A 24,435-nucleotide genomic window follows, 5' to 3' on the forward strand; every position below is an offset into this window, starting at 1 on the left:
GTCCAATTTACACTGTCCAGTTAAAAGCTCAAACTTTCGTTCTATTGGTTTTAACTTCTTTATGTCTTTTACTCTCGAACAAAAACTTTGGTGTTAATTCTGTAAATTGAGACCATAAAAAGAGTGATTGTATTTTTAAATAAATTTAAACCAACTTAGTTTTGATTCCTTCATTCCGCTTACTTTACATACCGATATCTAAGTTTATTTAGCCAGACATGCTAAACAAGCCTAAACAATAATTATGCTTAAATAAAACCATATCAGGCAAATAATATAGATAAACAGCAGTGCAGGGCATATATAAATTAAAACAATAAATTAAAGAACCTGTAAAATTAATAGGAATCTTGAACACTCCACCACAGACCGGTTGGATTTGTTCTTGCAATCTTCAATCGGACAGGAAAATAAAAGCGAAGGAATAAAATACTATGATCTAACGTAAGGTTAGACCCAGTAAAAATTACACAATAGTTTCCGGTGTAGAAACTATTGTGAGAAAATTAATTGAATGCTTGAAAGATTGACTGGAAAAGAAAAGAAATAAAAATTGCTAGGAAAGTAAAGTGCTGAAAGAATTAAAAAGGCAGTAAAATAAATGCAGTGCCGAAAATTGGAAAATTGAGAGAGACCGAGAGAGCTGCAGGGTTGGATCCTTGGCTCTATTTATATTACTCCAATTTGTAACCGTTTCCCACAAATTCCTTCAGTAAGTAACCTTCACGCTTCAACGAGTCAAACGGAAGAATAGGCTCAACGTGCCTCTGTTGCGCGTCAAAAGCCAAAAATATAGGAGTGGAGTGTGACGTTCGTCACACCATGTGTTACGCTCGTAACACAAGGTAGCAGGGCGTGACGCTCGTCACACCATGCGTGGCGCTCGTCACAGCTTCAACGCTTAGGCAATTTTGGGTTGGGCTTTAGTGGAATTGTTTCTCATACTTTTTGCACCTCCTTTTCTTTGTTTTTCACGTATGCTTCAAATAATGTTGCCTGAAATAAATAGAAGGAAAATACCAAGTAATATCGAATAAAATGAAATAAATCGAATCAAATAATAATATAATTTAATTAAATCGAGTCCAAAAATGTGATATTATTTCATGTTATCACCTGTAACTAGTTACATAAAAGTTGTAACTAGTTACAGCTTTGAAAATCCAGATTCTACAGAAACAGAAAGAGCAGAAACTCTTGTTGTCGAAGCCCTAATTGAAGAGAATGTTATAAGATCAACAAGGAAAAGATGTTTTCCTTAAAGACTTCAAGATTTTGAGATGTTCCAAGACAACAAAGTCAATGATGATGGTGATTTTGTTCATTTTGCACTTATGGCAGAATTCAAACCCGTTAAAATGGAAGAGGCTTTAAGTGATCCAAAATGGATTTGTGTTGTGAAGGAGGATCTGGAATCCATAGGGAAGAACAATACTTTGGAGTTGGTTTATTTACCAGATGGAAAGAAGCTAATTGGTGTGAAATGGGTGTTCAAAGAAGGAAAATCCCAAGGGTGAGATAATCAAGCATAAGGCTCGATTGGTGGCTAAGGGATTTTTGAAAAGAGAAGGCATAGATTTTGAAGAGGTATTTACACCAATTGCTAGGATTGAAACCATTAGGCTTGTTGTTGGTATTGCAAATAACCACAATTGGCCATTTACCAAATGGACGTCAAATCAGCGTTTTTGAACGAACTGCTTGAAGAGGAGGTATATGTAGGATAACCCACTGGTTTTGTTTTGAGAAACCAAGAGATGGAGTTTTACAAGTTGAATAAAGTGTTATATGGTTTAAACCAAGCTTCAAGAGCTTGTAACAAAATGGTAGATGGTTTCCTAAAGGAGGTTGGCTTCATGAAATGTGTATATGAGCATTAAGTGTATGTGAAGACGGATATGAGTCAAGGAGTGATTAGCCTTTGTCTATATATAGTCGACTTGTTGATAATGCGCTGCAACGGAAAGTGAATTTCAAAGTTCAAAAGTGAACTTATGAAAGATTTTCAGATGACCGACCTTGGTCTCATGACATACTTCCTAGGTATTGAGTTCCACAAGTCCAAAAGGGGACTGCTCATGCACCAAAGAAGGTATGCTCTTGAAATATTGAAGAAGTTTGAAATGGAGCATTGTAATGCTGCCATTACTCCAACTGAACCAATGATGTATTTGCCTAAGAATGAGGATGAGCAAGATGTTGATCCAACTCAATATAGGAGGTTGATTGGATCCTTGTACTATTTGTACAATACGCGACGATACTTGGCGTTTAGTGTCAGTATTGTGAGTAGGTTCATGGGGATACCAAAGGTGTCTCACTTGGCAGCAATCAAGAGGATCCTAAGATATGTCAAAGATTTTGCTCGGTTTTATCAATTCCAATTGGTGCATAGATAAAGATGGTCGAAAGTCTACAGCTGGATACATCTTCACGTTCGGTGGAAAACCAATCTCATGGTGTTCGAAGAAGGGACCGATAGTTGCACTCTCATCTTGTGAGACCGGATACATTTCCGTCTCATTATGTGTGTGCCAAGACGTCTGGCTTATGAATCTATTGGAGGAGCTGGAAAGCAGTGAGAGTGAGGATGTTACACTCCTGGTTGACAATGTTTTTGCGATTAATCTTGCTAATAACCCAATTGCACAAGGGAGGAGCAAACATATTGAGATGAGGTTTCCATACTTGAGCGATCTTGTTAGTGAAGGAATGTTAGGAAGTTGTAACCGGTTAACCTCAGTTGTTAACCGACTACCTTTGAAGTTGTTTTAATTTTTAGTCTCAGCTATAACCAATTAACCAAATTGTGTAATCGGTTACAGGCCCGAGTTTTGCACTTTTTCTATTATACAATTGTTTTTTTATCCCAATCAAATTGTAACACTTGTATAAATATGTTGGATGCATTCTCATTCAAAGTAATGACAATTCTCTCTCTCTCTCTCTCTCTCTCTCTCTCTCTCTCTCTCTCTCTCTCTCTCTCTCTCTCTCTCTCTCTCTCTCTCTCTCTCTCTCTCTCTCTCCTCTCTCTCTCTCTCTCTCTCTCTTCTCTCTCTCTCTCTCTCTCTATCTCTATATATATCTCTATATATATATATATATATATCTATATATATATATATATATATATATATATATATATATATATATAATATATATATATATATATATATGAGATTAATTATTATGCATTGTCAGTGTAAAAAGATTTACACTGTCGATTCATCACCATCACCCGTTTGCATTACTTTATATGTTTTAAAATAAAAATCAAACTTATTTCAATATTCAACGTCTAAGATTAACTGACGGCGTAAAATCATTTTATACTGTCAGTATATTTCAATTAAATTATATATATATATATATAATATATATATATATATATATATATATTATATATATATATATATATATATATATATCTATATATAATATATAATATATATATATATATATATATATATATATATATTCCTCTTCACTTTTCATATTCCAATTTTCTCCACCATTGTTAATCAATGAGGTCCAAATTTCCAATAGTATCCGATTTTTGATGGTGGATTTTTGTTAGTAGGACAAAACATTGAATACTGAAAACGAAAGCGCATAAATTGAAAAGGATGACGTCTTATTGTTTTGAAACTCTCTTGGTTATCTTATAATTTTAGTATGTGAAACATTTTCTGAAGTGATATGGAGGGGAATGGGAAGAAAAAAAAAGTAAAGATATTTTCATACACTTTTATTTTTGTATCAGAAATAATATATTTTTTTATAGAAAATCCAAATATTCACGTAAATAAATGTTATGTCTCCTAAATAAATAAATATAATTTTTAAGTAAGATAATTTTATCATCCAAATAGAGAAAACTATGTAATTTAATTTTTTATCTTGTATTTATGTATAATATTTATTAATTATAGTATTTATATTAAAAAATAGAGATGAATGAAACAAATAGAAAATAAAATATTGTTTCTATAGTGTTCTTTAAGATATAAAATATAGAGCATAATTATTTTAACACTCATTATCACTCGGTGACATCCATATTAATTTATAAAAGAAGATAACAATTGCTTTTAGGACAATGTTTAAGGAATAAGAAACACAAATAATCAGATAAATTGAAGTCTTTATTGCCTCATAAAGTGCTTGAATCATATTTTAAGATAAAATTTCCTTTTAGAAATGTTAGTGTATTAATTCAAATTAGTTAGTTAGTTACTACATGTGTATAAATACTAACTATTTATGTAATTTTGAATAATCCCTTCCATAATAATAATCTTTTCTTCTCATTCATCACTCCCTCTTCTTGCCTTCCACTCCAACACTCTCTCTATCTTTATCTCAATTAACTTCCGCATACGCAAGGTGTGATAACACCAATATATGGTATCACGAGACCGATTCTGATTCAGATTCAATAGTGATTGTAGTTATGGTTGGAATAGGCGGCAAAATTTCCCTGCAAATCTTTCAGTTCTTGATGGAAATAATTGGAAAAACGGTACATTCAGATGCGATTCATCTTCAATGTTCAAGACATGTCTGAGTATGTAGCAGAGGGGCTTCAGTCGGTTACAAAAAATGCAACAGATGCTCGGAAGGCAGCATACAAGGAAGCCAAGAAGAAAGATCATAAGGCTCTATTTTACATTCACCAATGCGTTAAAACGAAGGTGTTTGATAAAATTGCTCATGCTGCAACTTCGAAAGAAGCATGGGATATGCTGGAAAAATACTCTGGTGAAGATGCCAATGTCAAGACGGTGCGCGCCCAATCTTTGAGAAAGCAATATGAGATGCTGCATATGAAAGAGGGTGAATAGATATCCGATTTCGTCACAAGGGTTCAAGATTTAACCAACCTGATGATGAGTTCTGGAGAAACTCTTACATAACAAATGAAGGTTGAAAAGGTACTTCGAAGTCTCACTTCTCAATATGATATAATAGTAGTAATAATTGATGAAACCAAATATCTGAAGACAATGAAGATGGAGGATCTGCATGGATCTCTGGAAGCCAGAGAATTGAGACTGAATCAAAGAGAGACATATAAAGATTCTGAACAGACCCTGATTGCTCATTCAAGAAAGGGAGGTTTTGATGACATGAAGAGAAGGTGTAAGTAGGAAAAAGTAAAGAACCAGAGAGAAGCCATTCCAGATAACACAGAGAATAAGAAGTTTGAAGAAATAATTGAATCCTCTAAAGGAGGAGGGGGATCTATCCAATTTCAGAACAAGAAAAATTTTCAAGACAAAAGAAAGATTCAATGCTTCAATTGTGAGAAGTATGGTCACTTTAATTCAAATTGCTAGTTTTGGAAAGGGGAGGGAAAAACTAGTGCAAATGAAGCTAACATGGTTTAATATGATTCAGATTCAGACCTTGTCATGTTGATGATAACTACCTCTAAAGGGGCTCTAGCCTCTGCTGTTTGGTACTTAGACTCTGGTTGTTATAACCACATGATTGGAAACAAGGGGTGGCTGATTAACATTAACTCAAATAAGAAGACAAGTGTGAAGCTGGCAGATAGCATAAGCTTAATGGCAGAAGGCATGGGAAAGATTGTCATATAAAGAAAGGAAGGCAAAATAACATTGACAAAATATATTTTATTTGTCCCTAATATGAAATGTAATCTACTGAGCATTGGCCAGCTGGTAGAGAAAGGATTATCAGCAATCATGGAATGAGGCTCACTAAAGCTATATGATAAGAAGAAAATAATGCTTCTGAAATCAACTCTGACCAGAAACAGGATCTGGAAGTCTAGTTTGAAGGCCTCAGAATCACACTATCTATTCATCAATTTTTGATGAAGAAAGTTGGCTTTGGCACAAAAGGTATGGGCATCTGAATTTTAGAAGTTTGGGCGAGTTGAATACTACGAATTTAGTAGAAGGATTGCCTAAGATAGTGACACCGAATATAACATGTGACATATGCATGCTTGGGAAGTAAAGTAGGTTACCTTTTGTGAAGAAGTTATCAATGAGAGACAAACATGTACTGAATGTAGTTTCATTTGACATTTGTGGTCCTTTTGAAACTTTTTCTTGTGGAGGAAGAAAGTACTTCATCTCATTTGTAGATGAATCAATAGAATTTTATGGGTGTACCTGGTAAAGACCAAAGGAGAAGCTTTAACCATGTTCAAAAGTTTAAGGCTATGGCAGAAAAGTAGAGTAAAAGACTGATCAAGATACTCATGACACATGGAGAAGGGGAATACAATTCCCATGAATTCAAGCAATTATGTCATGAAAGTGGCATCTTGCATGAAGTAACTCCACCCTACACACCTCAACACAATAGTGTGGATGAAATAAGGAATAGAAGCTTGGTTGAAATGGTTAGGAGTATGTTGAAACAAAACTCATTGTCTCATAAATTTTGGTGTGAAGCAGTGTCTACTGCTGCTTGTGTTCTAAATAGATGTCCTACAAAGAATTTAAAGAATCAGGTGCAAGAAGAATGTTGGTCAAGATAAAAGTCTTGCATCACTCATCTCAAAGTATTTGGATCCTTATGTTATAGACATGTGCTAGATGAAAGAAGGACCAAAATTAAAGATAAAAGTGAATTATGATATTAGTTGGTTACCATCCAGCTGGAGCATATAGGTTATATAATCCAGTTACTGAGAAATTGGTGGTTAGTAGAGATGTAATCATTAGAGAAGAAAAACCTGGGATTGGAACCAAGGTGGAGAAACAACAAGAGTGGTTCCAATGCAGACTCTAATGCATTTTGATTCTGATAAAGTGAATTCAGACGTAACTAAGACTCCAGTTAGTCTAGTGGATTCTACTCAGTGGGCAAGACCAACCAGAAACTGATAAATACCTGCAAGGCTGAATGATTATGAAATTGTGTATGTGTTATCTCAAATTTTTGACACTAGCATTTAAGGTCATGTAATAATGATTTCAGTGAAGTCAAAATGATGAATAATGGTCATGAGAATTTCGACAGACGTGGATGGCCGACAAGGAAAATCACCAAAGTTGGAGTCGTAGTTGGACTAGAAATAGAGGACTTAGCAACATTTAAAGTTTTAAGACATCATCTTCACAATCGAATGATGTGTAAGTGGATAACATCAAATGGTTACTGAAATATACCTGGAAGATTGTCGAAGACGAAGGCTGCATAGAAGTAAAACGTTTCATGATGTGTTAAGTCAATCGTTGTAGACGATTACCTTAAGTATAATATATAAGTAGTGTTAAATTTGAGTTTTAGGGGTCCGAAATTGTACACAATTCTAAGCAACTCAAAGTATCTGTGTTTTTGAGAAAGAGTTTCAGAATTTACGTATGGGTTCCATCTTTTATGAATTAAATCTTTTTCTTTATAATTCAATCATTTATATATTCAGCCTTTATTTTTCATATGTATTTCTATTTTCATTTACATATTAGTCATCACCTTTAAATTGTGTTCCAGTTTTATTTATTGTTTTCAAAAGCATACATTTCGACACTTATGTCAAATTACTCAAAATTCATGATTCACACAAAATATGTCTCAGGATTTTTTTCGAGTTTAATCCCTTAAGTAAATTGAAACTTGTTTTCCTTACTAAACTTCACGTTAAACAAATTGGCACACCTGGTGAGACCTTTTTTGTGTGACTTTATATTTTCTTTTGCAAAATTATTCTTTTTTGAAAGTTCTTCATTTGAGAAACTCTTTATATTTAAGAGTGCATGAGATTGAGGAGTGGTAGGATAACCAATAGAGAAAATAGAAGTTCAGTGAAGAGATACGTTAGTAGGGAACAACCATCAAATAGCATTGGGGCAGGCACGGTTGTTGGTTGTTGGATGTTCGACTGAACCAATTGCTTTTGTTACTAGCACAACGGCTATACCTTCGAAGACGGTTATGCCATCAAATCCATAAGAAGGGATGGTTTTCCCCTTCGCTAACGCAGAGTCACCCAGTGACTCATAGACCAATTATGAAAATGGATTTTAGACCTTTTTCCACCAATTTCACAATGCCCATGTCGGGACGTAAACAACCTTATGGTATGCCAAGGTCGATGATGGTGAGCCTACATACTAACCCTTCGACCTTTGCTGACAACACGATGAATGTGTAATCGCCAATGTTGGAGTCTGGCTCAACCATATGCAATCCAGGTCAAACCATTCAACCCCAAGGGGGAATGGGATTTGGTTCCCAAGTGATGCCAATGTCTACGATGAATTTTATGATGGCAATAAGACAACAAATGGATGAAAATAACCATGATATGGTTAATACGTTTACTCAGCAAATGGGAACCATATTTAACCCATTGATTCAGAATATGAATTAGAGTTACCAAGAGTTGGTGACTCAGATGAATCGGATTGCTGATTTTTTTGGTGCTCCATCGGTGCTGATTCAACCCGTCCTACAACCTCGATTGGTCAGGAAAATTGAAAATGAGGGGATAACCCATGAGGAACAAGGAAGGCCTAAGAAGGACGGGTGGCCATCAGTCTTGGTAGTAAATCGAGACCAAGAAGTTGATCAAGTGGTTTTCCAGGTTCGACAAGAAAATTTGTTAGGAGAAAATAATCTTGCAGCCATAGTCGAAAGGATAATGGCGCAAAATGGTGTCAGCATGGGCCTGCAGAGGCCAAACTATACATCTCCTATGTTAGAGTACGTCTTCCAAACCGAACTCCCAAGGGGGTGGAAAGTCCCCAAGTTCACCAAATTTACTGGTGAGACTAACGAGTCTACAGTCGAACATATTGCTTGATATTTGGCTGAGGCTGGGGATATAGCGAATAATGAAAACTTAAGCATGAGATACTTCCCTAGTTCTCTTACGAAAAATTCTTTTACGTGGTTACATGAATGATTCTATATGGGACAATCGAAGATTAGTCTGAAAGAATTTTCAAGTGTAAAGAGAAAGTTTGTTGACACATTGATGATTACCTTAATAGTTTTTTATTGTTAAAACAAGGTGCCTTACTCAGGTACCTGAACATGAGCTTGTCGAAACGGCTACTGGGGGATTAAACTATTCTATTATAAAGAAGTTAGATACTTAGTATTTAAGAGACATGGCCCATTTGGCATATAGAGTTCGACAGGTCGAGCGTTTGAAGGCTGAGAAAGCTAGAGCAAACAAAGGTAAGAATGAGAGAGTGTCCTATGTCGATATGGAAGGCAGTGAATTGATTTCAGATGTTGCATATGACCATGCTGGGAAAAATGAGGTCGACGTGGCCGATTTAAAACCAAGCCCTTCACATATGTCTAAACTACTTACATTGGCAAATGGAAAAAACTATGTTGAACTTAAGAAAAATGATAAATTCCCTAAGAAAACTCATACCTTTGATGTGACTAAATGTGATGAAATTTTCGACTTATTAGTTGCAAATGGTCAAGTACTAGTGCCACCTGGCGCAAAAGTGTCGCCATTAGAGAAAAGAAAGAAGCGAGGGTTTTGTAAATATCATAATTTCTTAGGGTATAAAACCTCACAATGTTTTATTAGGGTATATCACAATGTTTTCTTAGGGTATAACACCTTCAATCATTTCTATATTTAGTCTTTATTTTTCATATGTATTTAGATTTTCATTTACATTTTAGTCATCATCACCTTTAAACTTTGTTCCGATTTTAGTTATTGTTTTCAAAACCATACATTTCGACACTTATGTCGAATTACTCAAAATTCATGATTCACACAAAATATGTCTCGGGATTTTTTGACTTTAATCTCTTAAGTAAATTAAAACTTGGTTTGCTTACTAAGTTTCAAGGTAAACAGTCTGACAATACATTGGATAAGAAAGGAGAAATAATACACTTGACAATGTTAGTAGGTGCAGAACCACTGAATTATCATGTGGCACATGGAAACTGACTCAACCAACAGAAAGGAAGAGGTTAACTGATATGAAGTGGATTTTCAAAGTAAAGATCAGTCCATAAGGAACAATAGTGAAGTACAAAGCAAGACTTGTAGCAAGGGGTTTCCTTCAAAGACAGGGTATGGATTACTCTGAGGTATTTGCACCAGTAGCAAGGCATGAGACTATAAGACTTATATTGGCATTAGCTTGCAGTAGAAGATGGACTATGTCATACATGGGTGTAAAATCAGCCTTCCTAAATGATCCTCTTGATGAAGAGGTATATGTGTCTCAACCTCTAGGCTTTGAAGTAAAGGGAAAATAGCATATGGTGTGTAGAATATACAAGGCTTTGTATGGTTTAAAGCAGGCATCGAGAGTCTAGAACAGGAGAATTGATGTTTTCTTCATCAGCTATTGTTTTAAAAGATGTTTTGTTGAGTATGGTGTGTATTTAAAATATAAGCATTGTGAAATACTATTGCTGGTATGTTTATTTATGGATGACCTCTTGATAACAGGAGAATCTAAACTAAAAATTGAAGATCTCAAGAGTACAATGAAGTCAGAATTTGAAATGTTAGATATGTGTAACTTGCCATACTTCCTTGGCATAGAGTTTCTTTACAAAGAAGGTGGAATAATCTTGCATCAAACAAAGTATGTTATTGACTTGCTGAAAAGATTCAACATGTTGAACTGCAATGATGTTGTGACTCCTGTTAAATCAGGTTAGAAGCTGGAAAAAGATAATGATGAAGAAAGGGTAGATACCACCGTGTACAAGCAAATGATTGGGTCATTGAGGTACTTATGCAATAGTCAACCAGATATCAACTTTGTTGTAGGATTATTGAGCAGATTCATGCATGACCCAAGGAAGTCTCATCTGCTGGCTGGGAAAAGAGTACTAAAATACATCAAGGAAATCTTGAGGCATGGTGTATCCTTCTCATATGGAAGAAAGAGAAGCAAAGAAGATGTGATAGGATTTTCTGATTCAAGTTAGTGTCAATTTTGTCTCTCATGGAAGATTCAGGCACATTTAAAAAAGGTTCATTACATAAGGGATCAAGTGAACAAATGAACATTGACAATGAGATATTGTCCTACCAAGGACCAGATTACTGATATCTTGACTAAGGCTATAAAAGGAGAACAGTTTTAAAAGCTGAAGATGGACATGTGAATGGTGGCATTTGATTCAAGTTGAAATGGCTTTTGGATCACTAGCCTCTAAAGCTTTTATAGCTTTTGAATCATCATCATCTGAAGGAGTCAGAGGCTGGAACAACCTAGCCTCTGAAGCGGCAGCCTCTGAAGGAGTAAAAGGATGGAGCAGCATGGCCTCTGAAACTTTGATGGCTTCTGAACCATCTGACTCTGGAGTCTAAAACAGGTTCTAAAGAGTGACTGGAGTCTAAAGACGCAAAGTCTGAAGTATCAGTTTCTGATGTGTATCACTTGATGGATGTTTGAATTAAGAGAGCACGTTGTGTATTAATTCAAAGTTAGTTTGTTAGTTACTACACATGTATAAATACTAACTACTTATGTAATTTTGAATAATTTCTTCCATAATAATAATCATCTCTTCTAATTCATACTCTCTCTTCTTCCCTTCCACTCCAACACTCATTCTATTTTTCTCTCAATTAACTTATGCATGTGTAAGGTGTGATAGCACCAACATCGGAAAAAAAAAACTAAACAATAAAGATAAGGCACTTGTTAAGACCATTCTAATTTAAATTATTTATAACACTATTCTACACAAACTTGCTGACTTATCCAAGCTTAATTACGGCTGATTCTGTTTCAATTATCAAATCATATTTACATTGACTCTTAGATCTTTCAACTTCTAAAGGATTCTGGCATGATTTGACCTTGCCATAGCCACTAAAATTTGAGCCTTGCCGACTCAAAAATTGTACAAATGTGTGCTTGTGCATTTGTTACTCACAAAATTGCCTAATTTGATTTCAATAATTCATCTCAACAACCTAGTAATTGGCATGAAACAAGACAAACATTATACCTCAGTTTATACTTTTTTAATTTGAACGTAATTGGCTGGGAACTACCTGGAAAATATCCCAATCACAATTTGTGTCAAATATATGTACCAAAAAACACGTCTGTCAAATATGTATTTTGTCAAAGAAAACAGCTTGTCAATATCTATGTAATCCCTTATCCTTTTTCTAACTCTGATTCCACTTTTTTCTTCTTCTACTTTAAAAAGATTTAACTTTTATAACAACTAATTAAGCAGTATTTGAAATTGATTTCGTCTCTATAAATTAATCGAAATTGTAATGAAAAAAAAACTTTATTATTTTCAAATAAATTCTAAGAATTATATATATAATTAGAAGTGATAAAAATTAACTTCTATATATTAAATTAGAAAATGCAACAAAAAATAACATCCTATATTTTTTCTGACTCACAGTAATTACTTTTTTATAATATATATTATATATATTTTATAATATCTTTTATATTAATTTAGAATATTTTAGAATATCTGTTAGTATCATATTTGATATTAATTATTACTATATTATTGTAACACATGATCTATTGATGAATGAATTTTAGAATCGAAACGACTAAGTTTGATGTTTGAAGACCGCTTGTCGTCTGGACCCCAACCATCAGTTCCACCTATCGGCCAACGTGGCTCCTCTATCATTGCCAGCTACGATCGGACCACCAAAGGCTGGACTTCGATCACCCACCGCCGCATCCCAAACCATTGTTACCGATGAACTCTGAACCGCCATCACAACAATTTTGAAGTCCTTTTCCGGCATTTCAGCTGCTTTTTGGCTTTCTACAACTTTGATTTCTAACAATTTCAACATAGGATTTTCTTCGGTTCATTACTTAAGATTTTAATGCATACTTCTACATCGTTAACTATCTGATGACCTCAAACATCGTAGAATGTTATACCATGAACTAGCCACCACATCAAAGGTAGCAAAGAGATGAGAAGTCGGGCTTAAAAAGAGATGAGAAGTTGAGAAATACACAACGCTTAAAAACTCTCTTCTCTCTCGCTCTCTCCTCTCTCTCTCTCTCTCTTCTCTCTTCTCTCTCTCTCTCTCTCTTCTCTCTCTCTCTCTCTCTCTCTCTTCTCTCTCTTCTCTCTCTCTCTCTCTCTCTCTCTCCTCTCTCTCTTCTCCTCTCTCTCTCTGCTCTCTCTCTCTCTCTTCTCTCTGCTCTCTCTCTCTCGCTCTCTCTCTCTCTCTCTCCTCTCTCTCTCTCTCTCTCTCTCTCTCTCCTCTCTCTCTCTCTCTCTCTCCTTCTCTCTCTCTCTCTATATATATATATATATATATATATATAATATATATATATATATATATATATATATATATATATATATATATATGATATATAATATATTATATATATATATATATATATATATATATATATCAAGTCTCTCTCATTCTCTCATATATACATATCAAGAAAAGAGCCATAAGCCTAATAAATGACTCCTAAGCAGGTTTAGAATATAGATTAATACTCAACCGAAGAAAAAAAACCTTAAAAGGGAGAGAGTCTCATTTATAGTGCATATGAAGTATTAATATTGGTCCTCCAAAACCTTATAGATTCTTCCTCTAATATAATTTTTGAGTTTCTCATATTAGAGGTATTTTGTATTAAGAATAAAAATGAATTCTCAAAATTTCTTTCACTCAAATTCTTCAATTTTTCCACTCCATCATTTTCTTTTGATTAAAATACACTTTTTGGTCTTCTTATTTTGATATTTTTGATCTTTTAACCTCCTATTTTAAAACTCAGTTTTATGGTCTTATATATCATAATTTTTTTGGTCTCCTTTGTTTTTTTTAGATGTCGCAGTGATGGTTATGATAGAATAAAATTATTTTTAGTTAGATGAAATTGATGATTAGAATAAAAAAATTATAAAATATTAATTATTATTTATAATATTATAAATGATTATCTTTATAAAAATCAAAATAATTTTTAATATTTTTTTAAAAAAGAAATAATAATTAATCATTTTAGTTAATTTAAAAAAATTAATAATTAAATAATTAAAATTTTCAAAAAAAAATCTCTAGGCATATCAGGATTGAACAATTGCAATTCAAATACAATTTATACAATTGCACAAGTTGAAATTAAAATACCATTTATAGTTAATTTAACTATACAAAATAAGTATATTTTACAATGTAAATTAACTAACTATTTGTTTAATTGGATAAATCACATTTTTAAATATGATTTAGAAATGATTAACCAGGTGTCCCATATATGAAATAAAAACTGTATGTTTACAAGTATGAACATATATCTCTTACTAAAGTACTAGTCACTACTAACTAAAATATGAAACCAAAAATTTCTTTTCCTATAAATATGACCCAATTCTCTCCTTTACTTCTCATCCCATAATTCAACATCAAAAAACAACACAACAAACATTAGTATACATTTTTTTAACGATGGCTTTCAACAAGCATAGTGCACTCATTATATTGCTTTCTCTTCTTTCTTATTCCATATTCTCACATGCTTGTGAATCATGCAATCCAAAACCTAAACCTAGTCCTCCACCATCTTCAACAACACCTAAGGCCAGTCCTCCTCCTACTCCATCAACAACACCTACCACTGGTACTCCACCTCCTTCAACAACAACGCCTACGGCTAGTCCTCCTACTCCTTCAACATCACAAAAATGTCCTAAGGACACATTAAAGCTAGGTGTTTGTGCTAATCTTCTTGGACTTGTTAATGTTGTTGTCGGAAGTCCTGCTTCAAGCAAGTGTTGTGCATTGATTCAAGGTTTGGCTGATTTGGATGCAGCAATTTGCCTTTGTACTGCAATTAAGGCTAATGTTGTTGGTATCAACTTGAATGTTCCTATCACACTCAGTCTCCTACTTAGTGCTTGTCAAAAATCTGTTCCTTCTGGTTTCCAATGCTCTTCTTAGATTTTCATGTTATAGGTTCAAGCCATACAAAGTACTCATGCTACTACTATTTTCACGATTGTTTTTATTTTAGTTATTGTTTATGTTAATAATTGGAACCACTATGAGTTTAACAGAATCACGGTAACATCGTGATTCTGCTAAATTATCATTAATCCAAATGTATTGTATGTCATTTCAATAATGGGGTAAGGGTGTTTTCCTTATTCACCAACTTTGTTCTTTTCAATTTTAATATATTTTCGTGAACTTTTATTAATTTTTGCAATGAATGCTTTATTGTAAGTTTTTGTGTTTATTGGATATGTAAAACTCAATTGTATCATTGTTAAACCAAGCGTTTGGAATTTATTGAACTTTATGTGGATCACACATGAACAAGAAGTACTGAGCTAATCATCATATGAGAACAGAAATAGAAACTACAATGAAGTCGCATACAAAAACAAAAATATTTATGCAACTAGAAAAAAGTTGGCAATTAAGCAAAATTAGAAAGAAAAAAAAACACCATCCTTCAAAAGAACCAGTTATTAGGGCCTAGAACAAAAAAAAAACTAAAAAATTAGTCAACAATTATTTGCTCAGACAAAAAATAGAGTTCTCAAACCAGTTAGAAAAAGTATAAGAAATGGCCAAAGAACTATGGAGATATCACTTCCATGTGGAAAAAATCTCGTCTTTAAATCATCCACTTTTATATCCATACTTGTAAGAATAGCATCATACCATGAATTTCAGATAAACCTCAAAACCGAATTCCAAATATTAGTTATACTGCCTATAATTCTTGAAAACCTCAAAAAATGATGGAAGGTCTCTAGAAAGGACAAAACATCACCCAATCCACCTAAAATTCCTATTCCCCACTGCAATCACCATGTTACAAGTTTCAAAAATAAGTGGAAGATCGACTCGAAGGGTCCGCAACACAAACCACAAGAAACACCGTTAAGGTCAAGAAGAACACGACAGTTATAAAGGTTCTCTCTAGTAGGACTACGTTAGGGTAGTCTAACTACCCCAAATTAATGGAAGGATTGGATCCACTATATTGGTGGAAGTAACAACACAAACGTTAGCATTAAGCTAATGCAACTGAGTAAACATCATTCTTGTCATACTGCATGCCACCACAAATTGTATGTGTTTAGGGAGGAGGAAATTCCCTAAGTAACCAGAAGAAGGTTATCAACCAACTTATATTCCTGCAAAGAGAGATCTTCTTCACTAGAGGTCCCAAACCATAGTCACCTCCTCCCAAAAACCAACCCCTCCCACTTTCCTAACGTGTTGTTGACTAGAAGTACGATAGAGTTTAGAGAATCTAACTCTAAGAGGGATTTGTCCCACCCACAAGTCATCCCCAAAAAAGTGAGAAGGCTTATCCCACCCTCCCCTGCAAGTTCTCCGTAAACTAATAATACTTCTACAAAGTATATATTTTGTAACGAACTATTGCCTCAGCCAACTAATTTATCGAGGTAAAATCTCTTTCATTAGACGGATTCCTTTTATTTAAATTTTAAGTTACTTTTCTCCACTAGCAAAGTCTCCAACCATAGGAAAAAGTATCTCAAGGACACGCTTTGAATCCTAGCATCAACAATTTTCTTTTATTTATTTATTTTTAAATCATTTTTCACCAAGGTTGGAATTTCAACCGTGATGAAAAGTGGAATCTTCCTATTTTAAAGCCACATTTCTCCAGGATTGGAGAAACTTCAACCGTGGAAAAAAACTGCACTGGTGATGGTTTAGAATCTCAACATCAACGGTTTTAGTTTGGTTTGGTTTTTTTAAGCCATTTTTCACCATAGTATTTCAGCCTTGGAGAAAAGCGAGGCCTTCCTTTTTTTTAAAATTAAAAAAATATTAAATTTCTCCACGATGGGACTGCTAATAATCTTAAACCAAAACCATTTATTGATGCCCATAGATGGAACAACTCGGACTGGTCTAGGGATGCCCTAAACATACTCAAACTGGTGCAGTCACATCTTAGGTAAATATCTAGGCACATAACTCTCTCATCACAAATTAATTAAAAACGGAAGTTCCATCAAACTCTCAATACACTCCATGGTTTACGTAAGGTGTTCATATGACATCGTTGAAGGTGATAATATTTATCCTCCTACTGTACTCAAGAAGATTTCCTGAATGAGAATGTATTTACATCCATCTGGTGTCCCATGGGGAGATATCAATGATAGGACCATGATCACCCTTGTCACTAATGAACAGGAAATTGTCGTATATCCAACATTGCACAAGAAACACAAATTATGCATCATAAATAAGAACAGAATAAATAATGCATCATAAATATTCATATATGAAATACACTCATATAACCAGAAAGTTGTCTTGTCTCAAAGACATTCTCCTCTTCAAGGTCAATATATAATACTGTCAAAGCAGTATAACCCTGTGATCAGCCAAGATGCTCAAAGTCAACAGTCAAGGATATGTATTTGGCATCACTATATACATGAGAGTTATCCGCTAAGATAACACTTCAAAGAATTTCTCTGAGCCAAAAGAGACTGATACATATCCTAAATCCAAAAGAGACGGAAGTAAGCACCCTCATTAGCTCAGAACTCGTCCAATATCATCCCTCGTGTAACGTTATGTCTCAACAACCATACATATAATATTCAAGTTCATGACAGGAGAGGTGAAGAAATTACCTATAATGGGGAGATGGAAGAAGCATGTGACATTATCCAAGGTAACCTATTTTAAGACATCTTCATATTTGGAGATGTCAAGCGGAAGTAAGGGTGGATAATCAACATGAAAAGAGGTTTGATGCAAGAACCATTAGTGGTTGTTTCATTGGGCATCCTGAAAAATTAAAAGGGTGTAGATGTTACTGTTCTAGTCATAGTACAAGAACAATTGAGTCAAGTAATTCCCTGTTTATTGAAAATGGTCAGTTCAGTGGGAGTGTGAAATCACGTAAAGTGTATATTATGGAGTCTCGCAGAGAGTTTTCATCATCTAAAGAATATTCCCAGATTGTTGTCCCTTTGGTTTTATTACCTTCATGCAACATACATAGATAACAAATCAACATTCAAAACCCATAAAATGAAGAGATAGTTGATGTACCAATTGACAATTTAAAAGTCACAAATGAGCAAGAACGAGTGATAGAATAAACACAAGAAATAGTAGTAAGTAGGTCTGAAAGGCAAAGAAGACCATCTATTTCAAAATATTATCTTATTTATTCACTCGAACATGAATATGACTTGAGCATTGTTTAGATCTAGTCTTATTCACACAAGCCATGGAAAGTGTCAATTCTGAAAATTGGAACAATGCCATGAAAGAAGAGTTAAAACCAATGGATAACGACAATGTATGAGATCTAGTTGAGCTGCCTAAAGGTTCAAAATGACTTGGTTGTAAATGGATCTTTAGTACCAAGCGATACTCAAAAGGCGATATTGAAAGATATAAAGCTAGACTCATCGCCAAAGATTTCACTCAAAAGGATGGTGTTGACTACAAATAAAAAATTTCTCATATTTCAAAGAAGAACTCTTTGAGAATTGTTTTGGATTTGGTGCTTTATTATGACTTAGAGCTTCACCAAATGGATGTGAAGACTGCTTTTCTGAATGCTGACTTAGAGGAATAACTGTATATGGCTCAACCTGAAGGGTTTGTTACTACAGGAAAATAAAGTTTAGTGTGTAAATTACATAAATAAATATATAGGGACTAAAGCAGGTTACCAAGAATTGGTATCTTAAATTTAACAATACTTTTGTAGAAAACAACACACACACGCACAGACACACACACACGCACACACACACACGCACACGCACACGCACACCCACACACACGCACGCACGCGCGCACACACACACACACACACACACACACACACACACACACACACACACACACACATATATATATATATATATATATATATATATATATATATATATATATATATATATATATATATAAAGGTAAGTGACAGAAAAATCATAAATAAAATTTCTCAAAAATAAAATTTAAATGAAAGATATGGGTGAGGCATCATATGTGATAAGGATAGAAAATTTTGTAATAGATCGTTGGGATTGTCTCACAAAAGCTATATAAATAAAATATTAGATAGATTTAGAATGGATAAATGCTCCAGATGGATAACTCTTATTCAGAAAGGGGAAAAGTTTAGTCAAATGCAATGTCCCAAAATTGAATTGAAATGAAAATAAATTGAGTATATTCCCTATGCATTAGTAGTTGGGAGCTTGATGTTTGCCCAAACATGTACGTGACCAAATATCAGTTTTTTCATTGGTATATTGGGTCGATATCAAAGTAATTATGGAATGGATAACTGGAAAGTTGCAAAATATGTTTTTAGGTACTTACAAGGCACCAAAGATTACATGTTTAAATATAGAATATAGGATCATCTTGAAGTGGTTGGCTACTCGGATTCAAACTTTGTGGGATGTGTGGACTCAAGAAAATCCATATTTGAGTGTGTCTTTCATCAGACTGAAGGAGCAATATTATGGAAGAGTGGAAAGTTTCGCATCTAAAAAAATATGATCCTTCATGAGGCATTCGCGCGCTCGCATAAAAATGATTTGAATAGAGTCACCACCGAACTTTATTTATTCTAAAGAAGGAAATGGAAAATATCGATAAAACCCTTAAAAGAAAAGAAAATGGTCGTCGCAACCAAATTCAGGTTCGAGAGTAGATTACGCAAGGGGAAGGTATTAGCACTGCTCACGTCCGTTATACTGAACGGGAACCTTTTAGTTAAATTTGCGAATGAATGTTAGTGTGATGTTAGTTATTTTCTTCGAACTTATTGAGTGAGAAAAACAAAGAAAATATTTTTATGGTTTTTTATTAATGTGCCTGACAAGATTTCAAAATCATGTTCCTACATATCTTCAGGTGCGATAGAAAACTCAATGTTACATAGTTCTTTGTAGAAAAGAACTGTTTGTTGGTTTCTTTTAAAGAGTGATGCTTTATACATGTTGAGTGGTTAAACCTTTGTTTGCTGCTCACTCTTTGAGGCAGAAGCTTTTGTTTGTTTCACGTCGATATGGATAAAGCATACTCATTTCTAAAAAGGTTTTTGAAGTCACGCAAGGGCGGAAAACAAGTTTGATTAGTTCGAGTACATTTTAGGCTTGAAAGATAAGTATTCATGACTTACATGCGATTACCACTTGGGCCTAATACTCGGGACTATGACTGGACCTTTCACCTAGGTAGTCTTTTTCTTTCCAATTTACTGTGAATAGGTTTGAATATTTATAAGTGTTTTGAATGAGAGAAAAACACTTGAGCTTGCAAGCTATTACAACTTAGACTTAGTGTTTGGGACTATGATTAGACCTTCCATTCAGGTAGTTTTTTTCTTTCAATTTATTACGAAAGGGCGACGCATTTGGATTTTTGGCAAAAGACAGAGTATTCATGACTTACAAGGGATTACCAATTGGGCCTAATACTCAAGGCTATGATTGGACCTTTCACCCAAGTAGCCTATTTCTTTCGTTATTATTTGAAATGGTCAAAGCATGAATTAGTCGTTTTGAGTTTTGATTATGAAAAGAGATTGACGTTGGGTCAAGTGTTTGATTTGAATTTGCGGAACGAAATGACTTATGAAAGTGGTTTAGAAATGGTTTGATGTCGATAGTGAAAATGGTTTGATTTGGGAAAATTGTTCGATTTTGGATTGAGTACTATTTTGTTTTTTTAAGAAAGTGGTTGGTATTACATAACAAGAACAAATCAAAGGAAAGCGGTAAAATTATTACACGTCATGAGAATAGGGGGGATACATTTGTTGAATGGGGATACAATAAAGAGATAAAAATACAAGCTCATTAAACAAGTAAACAAGTGAATTATCATTTAATCAATTAATTAAAAAACTGATTAAATCAATTAATTTAAGTTAATAAAACTTAATTAGTAAAGCTAATCAATCTTAATTAAGATAATCAACTAATTAAAACAAGATTTACTTAATTGATTAAATGTAAAAAACAAGGATCTCATTGTAAGAAGGCCCAAGAGAAATCCATTTATTTTGTCACATTTTGTTATGTCGAAAGTATATGTTTTAACGATAAATTTTTCATTCTTGCTAGGATCGACATGATTTTTCCCATTCGACGCTTCAGCAATTTGCATACATAGGGAGGTCCTGGCTTAAGTTCAGCCATGTTAAGCTCTCTCTCTTAGACACATTTGTCACCTATGTCAGACACATAATTGTCTACCTCAACATAAGCGACTTTCTCCTTTTTATGATACTTATTTGTTCTGGATTTTTCAGCTTTCAAGCGTTCAATCTGGCGAACCATATCTGTCAATTATGCCATATCCCTAAGGTACTGAGTGTCTAACCTCTTCCTAATTAAGTACTTTAGGCCTCCAGCAACCATTTCGACTAGTTCGTTTTTAGAGATTGTGTAAAGCACTCTGTTTCAAGAAGTCTAAACTTGTTGAGATAGTCATCAATGGACTCATGGGTTTCTCGTCTAACACTAGCTAACTCTTTCAAACTTATTTTCGACTGAAACCCATGTAAAATTGTTCATGGAACAACCTCTCCAATTGATTCCATGTTTAGACAAAGTCTGGAGGCAATGTAGTGAACCAGGTGAAGGCGTTTTTTGTAATAGAATTTGGAAAATACTTTATTTTCAAATTCTCATTATTTGCAATATCGCTCGCTTCAGTCTGATACCCGACAATATGTTCGACTGTCGACTCACTCATGTTGCCAGTGAACTTTGGTACTTTCCAACCCTTTGGTAACTCTGTTTGTGGAACATATTATGAAAAAGGAGAAATGAAGTTAGGCATGTAGATGCCCGTATTGAGGCCACTCTAGGCCAAGATCTGTTCGACCACACTTGCTATGTTATTATGCCCAACAAAATTAATCTGTTGAACATTTCGAAGGACTTGATTCACATCCTGGTTCATGTGAACCATCAGGAGTCTGGGATTGGCCTGAGACACACATTCCATTTCTTCACTATTTGGGACTGGGTCATGTCGAAGCCATTGATTCTGGTCTACACTCGCCTGGACCAATCCATTTTCAGGCGTTTTTACCTGCCCCAGATTCGATATCTACGGTATGTGTTAGTTGTAATTTTAAGTGTCGGGTTTTTGTTATCGTATCCACAGGGATTGTAAGATATCACCGCCGTTCGATGGTTGTATTAATCTTAGCTTAAGTAACACAGGGGGTTTTGGTTTTAATCACGTTATCTTGCATAAAAAGGTAATACAATGCGGTAAAAGTTTGATTTGAATATTTGAGAAATATTGCCAAAGTTAGGGTTCAACGATCACTTTGCATGTATTTGTTCGGTCAACAATCTTATAAACTCCTTTAGATGATAAATTATTTCACAAAGTCCTCCCAATGTGTTTCTCTCGAACACACATTGTGAGTTTTCCCATTTTGATCGATTGTTTATCTCTAACACAAACTATCAAAATGACAACTTTTTGGTTCAACCTTATGGTGAACAAAATCATTCATTACTATCTCTAGCTAACAAACAAGATTGGATGAAAACCTAGGTTAAGAGTTGGTAAACATCTCTCGATCATAAACCAACACAAAGAGTTTTGAATAAGAACAAAGTTTTCATCATATATTCACCATTAAAGAGTTTACACATGAAGATCCTTACATTTACACACAAAGCTAATGATCATCTACATCTAACCTTGACAAATGGAGGACTTAGCTACTCATTTTCATGGTAGCTTGGTCGGCAAGTTTCGGAAGAAGGTTGATCAACATCCAAGTCGAATAATCAAGATTGGATGGGAATCCACCTTCTTTTGTAAAAGATGGTTAAGAGATGAAGAGAAATGAAATTTAGGGCACAAAAGCTTCTAAGAACAATGCTGTAAAAATATCTAGAAAAAGTGCAAAAGTATGGAAAACTAGGTATGGCTCTCAAAAGTGGCACTTGCTACTTATAGAGCTGTACTGGGCTGTCATGCTCGCTAGGCGAGCAGAATGGCTCGCCTAGCGAGGGTCTAATTGAGGCACATGAGGCACCTGCGCCCAGAGAAACAGCCTATCTCAGACTGTCATGTTCGCCTAGCGAACAAAACCTTCGCCTAGCGAAGGACACGCTTCAACCCTCGCTCCAGCGAGGTTGAGAGGTTTGGCTACTGGAATGCTCGTTGGGAACTCGCTAGAGCCTCGCCTAGCGAGTGAGTGCTGGCTGCGCTTTTCACCAAGTCTGGAAGCGTTCGCTGCAACGTTCGCTGGAAGCTCGCCTAGCGAGTCCTTCGCTACAGCTCTCGCCTAGCGAGCAAGCTGATGAATGCATCTTCTCTTTGGTTCCTTTGCCAACTTTCTTGTGTCTTCATTTTAAATTATTTCATGCCTTCTTCCTGCACAATAACACACAAATCAAAGGTACCAAGATCGTTTATCAATGTATTGCATTTCATCTAAAACAAAGGTGGTTTTGACAATTTAGCAAGGAAATGGAGTGAAAGATACCCATATTTGATAGCTCAAATAAGCACTTTTGGGTATCTAACAACTCTCCCCAACTAGATTCTTGCTTGTCCTCAAGCAAAGTATGCCTCTTGAAGGACAAGAGGATTTGCTTTAAGAAAATGGTTTCTCCGAAGTTGGATAAAACGGCTCAAACACAAGCGAATCAGCATATACAAGTTTCCAACGGTTCGAATAAAATAATACAGAAGAACTAAAACTTAATAGCTATGCGAAATATTTATCTATCTACAACAATATTATTCTGAATGAATCACCCTATCTCTCCTCTTCGAATAAGGAATGAAGAATTTACGCGTTTACAACCGCGGGAATAATCTCACTCTCTAACAAATAATGAAGAAATCAATTCGATTCATACAATGTCTAACAATTATAAATGGTAATGTGGAAGCACGAAGATCACTAAGGGCTTTTCGGTTGAAGCTTGGTCAGGTTAACAAACAAGGGTCATTTCTAAGGCCATTGAAAACGAAATTGCCGATGCAAAAGAGACATTCACTGTACACATATTCACACATCTCGACTTCGTTCCATTTGTTTCTTATTTGAAACCTTCACAACTCTTATTTCACAACTCAATTTTTATTTTTCACTATTTTTCTTCCAAGCAAGCATTCATTTTCATTCTTTCTATTTTTGTTCTTTTCTTTCACATCATATTTACAAAACAGATGTTTCTTTTCTATATTTTTATTTTCAATGCTTGCTCGGTTTTTCATTTTTTTTTATTTTTTTTTTAGTTGTGGTACTTACCGATTCTCCCCAACTTATTTCTTACTCACCCTAAGTGAATTCTCTTAACTTTTTACGGCAAAAGAACAATAATCAAGATTTTCCGGGTTGTAAAAAAAAGATTTTTGAAATCTCGCTTTATTTCAAGCTGAGATTCAACTGTTTAAGCTCAAAGGGGTTAACGAATACTCTCTTTGCTCACAGGTAAGTTGTTTTTGGATGT

At 34.5% G+C, this 24,435-nt stretch overlaps 2 protein-coding genes across 2 annotated transcripts; both read left to right on the forward strand.

Moving 5' to 3' along the window:
* Positions 1-4,919: 4,919 nt before the first annotated feature.
* LOC127093812 (uncharacterized) lies at positions 4,920-5,603 on the forward strand. Its single transcript, XM_051032713.1, has 2 exons — positions 4,920-5,142; positions 5,401-5,603. The coding sequence occupies exons 1-2, from the start codon at positions 4,920-4,922 to the stop codon at positions 5,601-5,603; spliced, it is 426 nt and encodes a 141-aa protein (XP_050888670.1).
* Positions 5,604-14,371: 8,768 nt separating this feature from the next.
* On the forward strand, positions 14,372-15,222 carry LOC127093355 (lipid transfer protein EARLI 1-like). The gene has a single exon (XM_051032272.1). It carries the CDS (start codon positions 14,408-14,410, stop codon positions 14,897-14,899), a length of 492 nt encoding a protein of 163 aa, XP_050888229.1. The 5' UTR covers positions 14,372-14,407; the 3' UTR covers positions 14,900-15,222.
* The last annotated feature ends 9,213 nt before the right edge of the window (positions 15,223-24,435 follow it).

This window comes from Lathyrus oleraceus, chromosome 6 (genome assembly GCF_024323335.1).
Source record: "Lathyrus oleraceus cultivar Zhongwan6 chromosome 6, CAAS_Psat_ZW6_1.0, whole genome shotgun sequence".
NCBI lineage: Eukaryota > Viridiplantae > Streptophyta > Magnoliopsida > Fabales > Fabaceae > Lathyrus > Lathyrus oleraceus.

What these genes read in the sequence shown, in the direction of transcription:
- LOC127093812 (XM_051032713.1), top strand. Translation starts at nt 4,920, where the DNA reads ATGAAGGTTGAAAAGGTACTTCGAAGTCTCACTTCTCAATATGATATA. An exon ending in TGATGACATGAAGAGAAGGT is followed by an intron (nt 5,143 to 5,400) that starts GTAAGTAGGAAA and finishes AATATGATTCAG; the next exon opens with ATTCAGACCTTGTCATGTTG.
- LOC127093355 (XM_051032272.1), top strand. Translation starts at nt 14,408, where the DNA reads ATGGCTTTCAACAAGCATAGTGCACTCATTATATTGCTTTCTCTTCTT.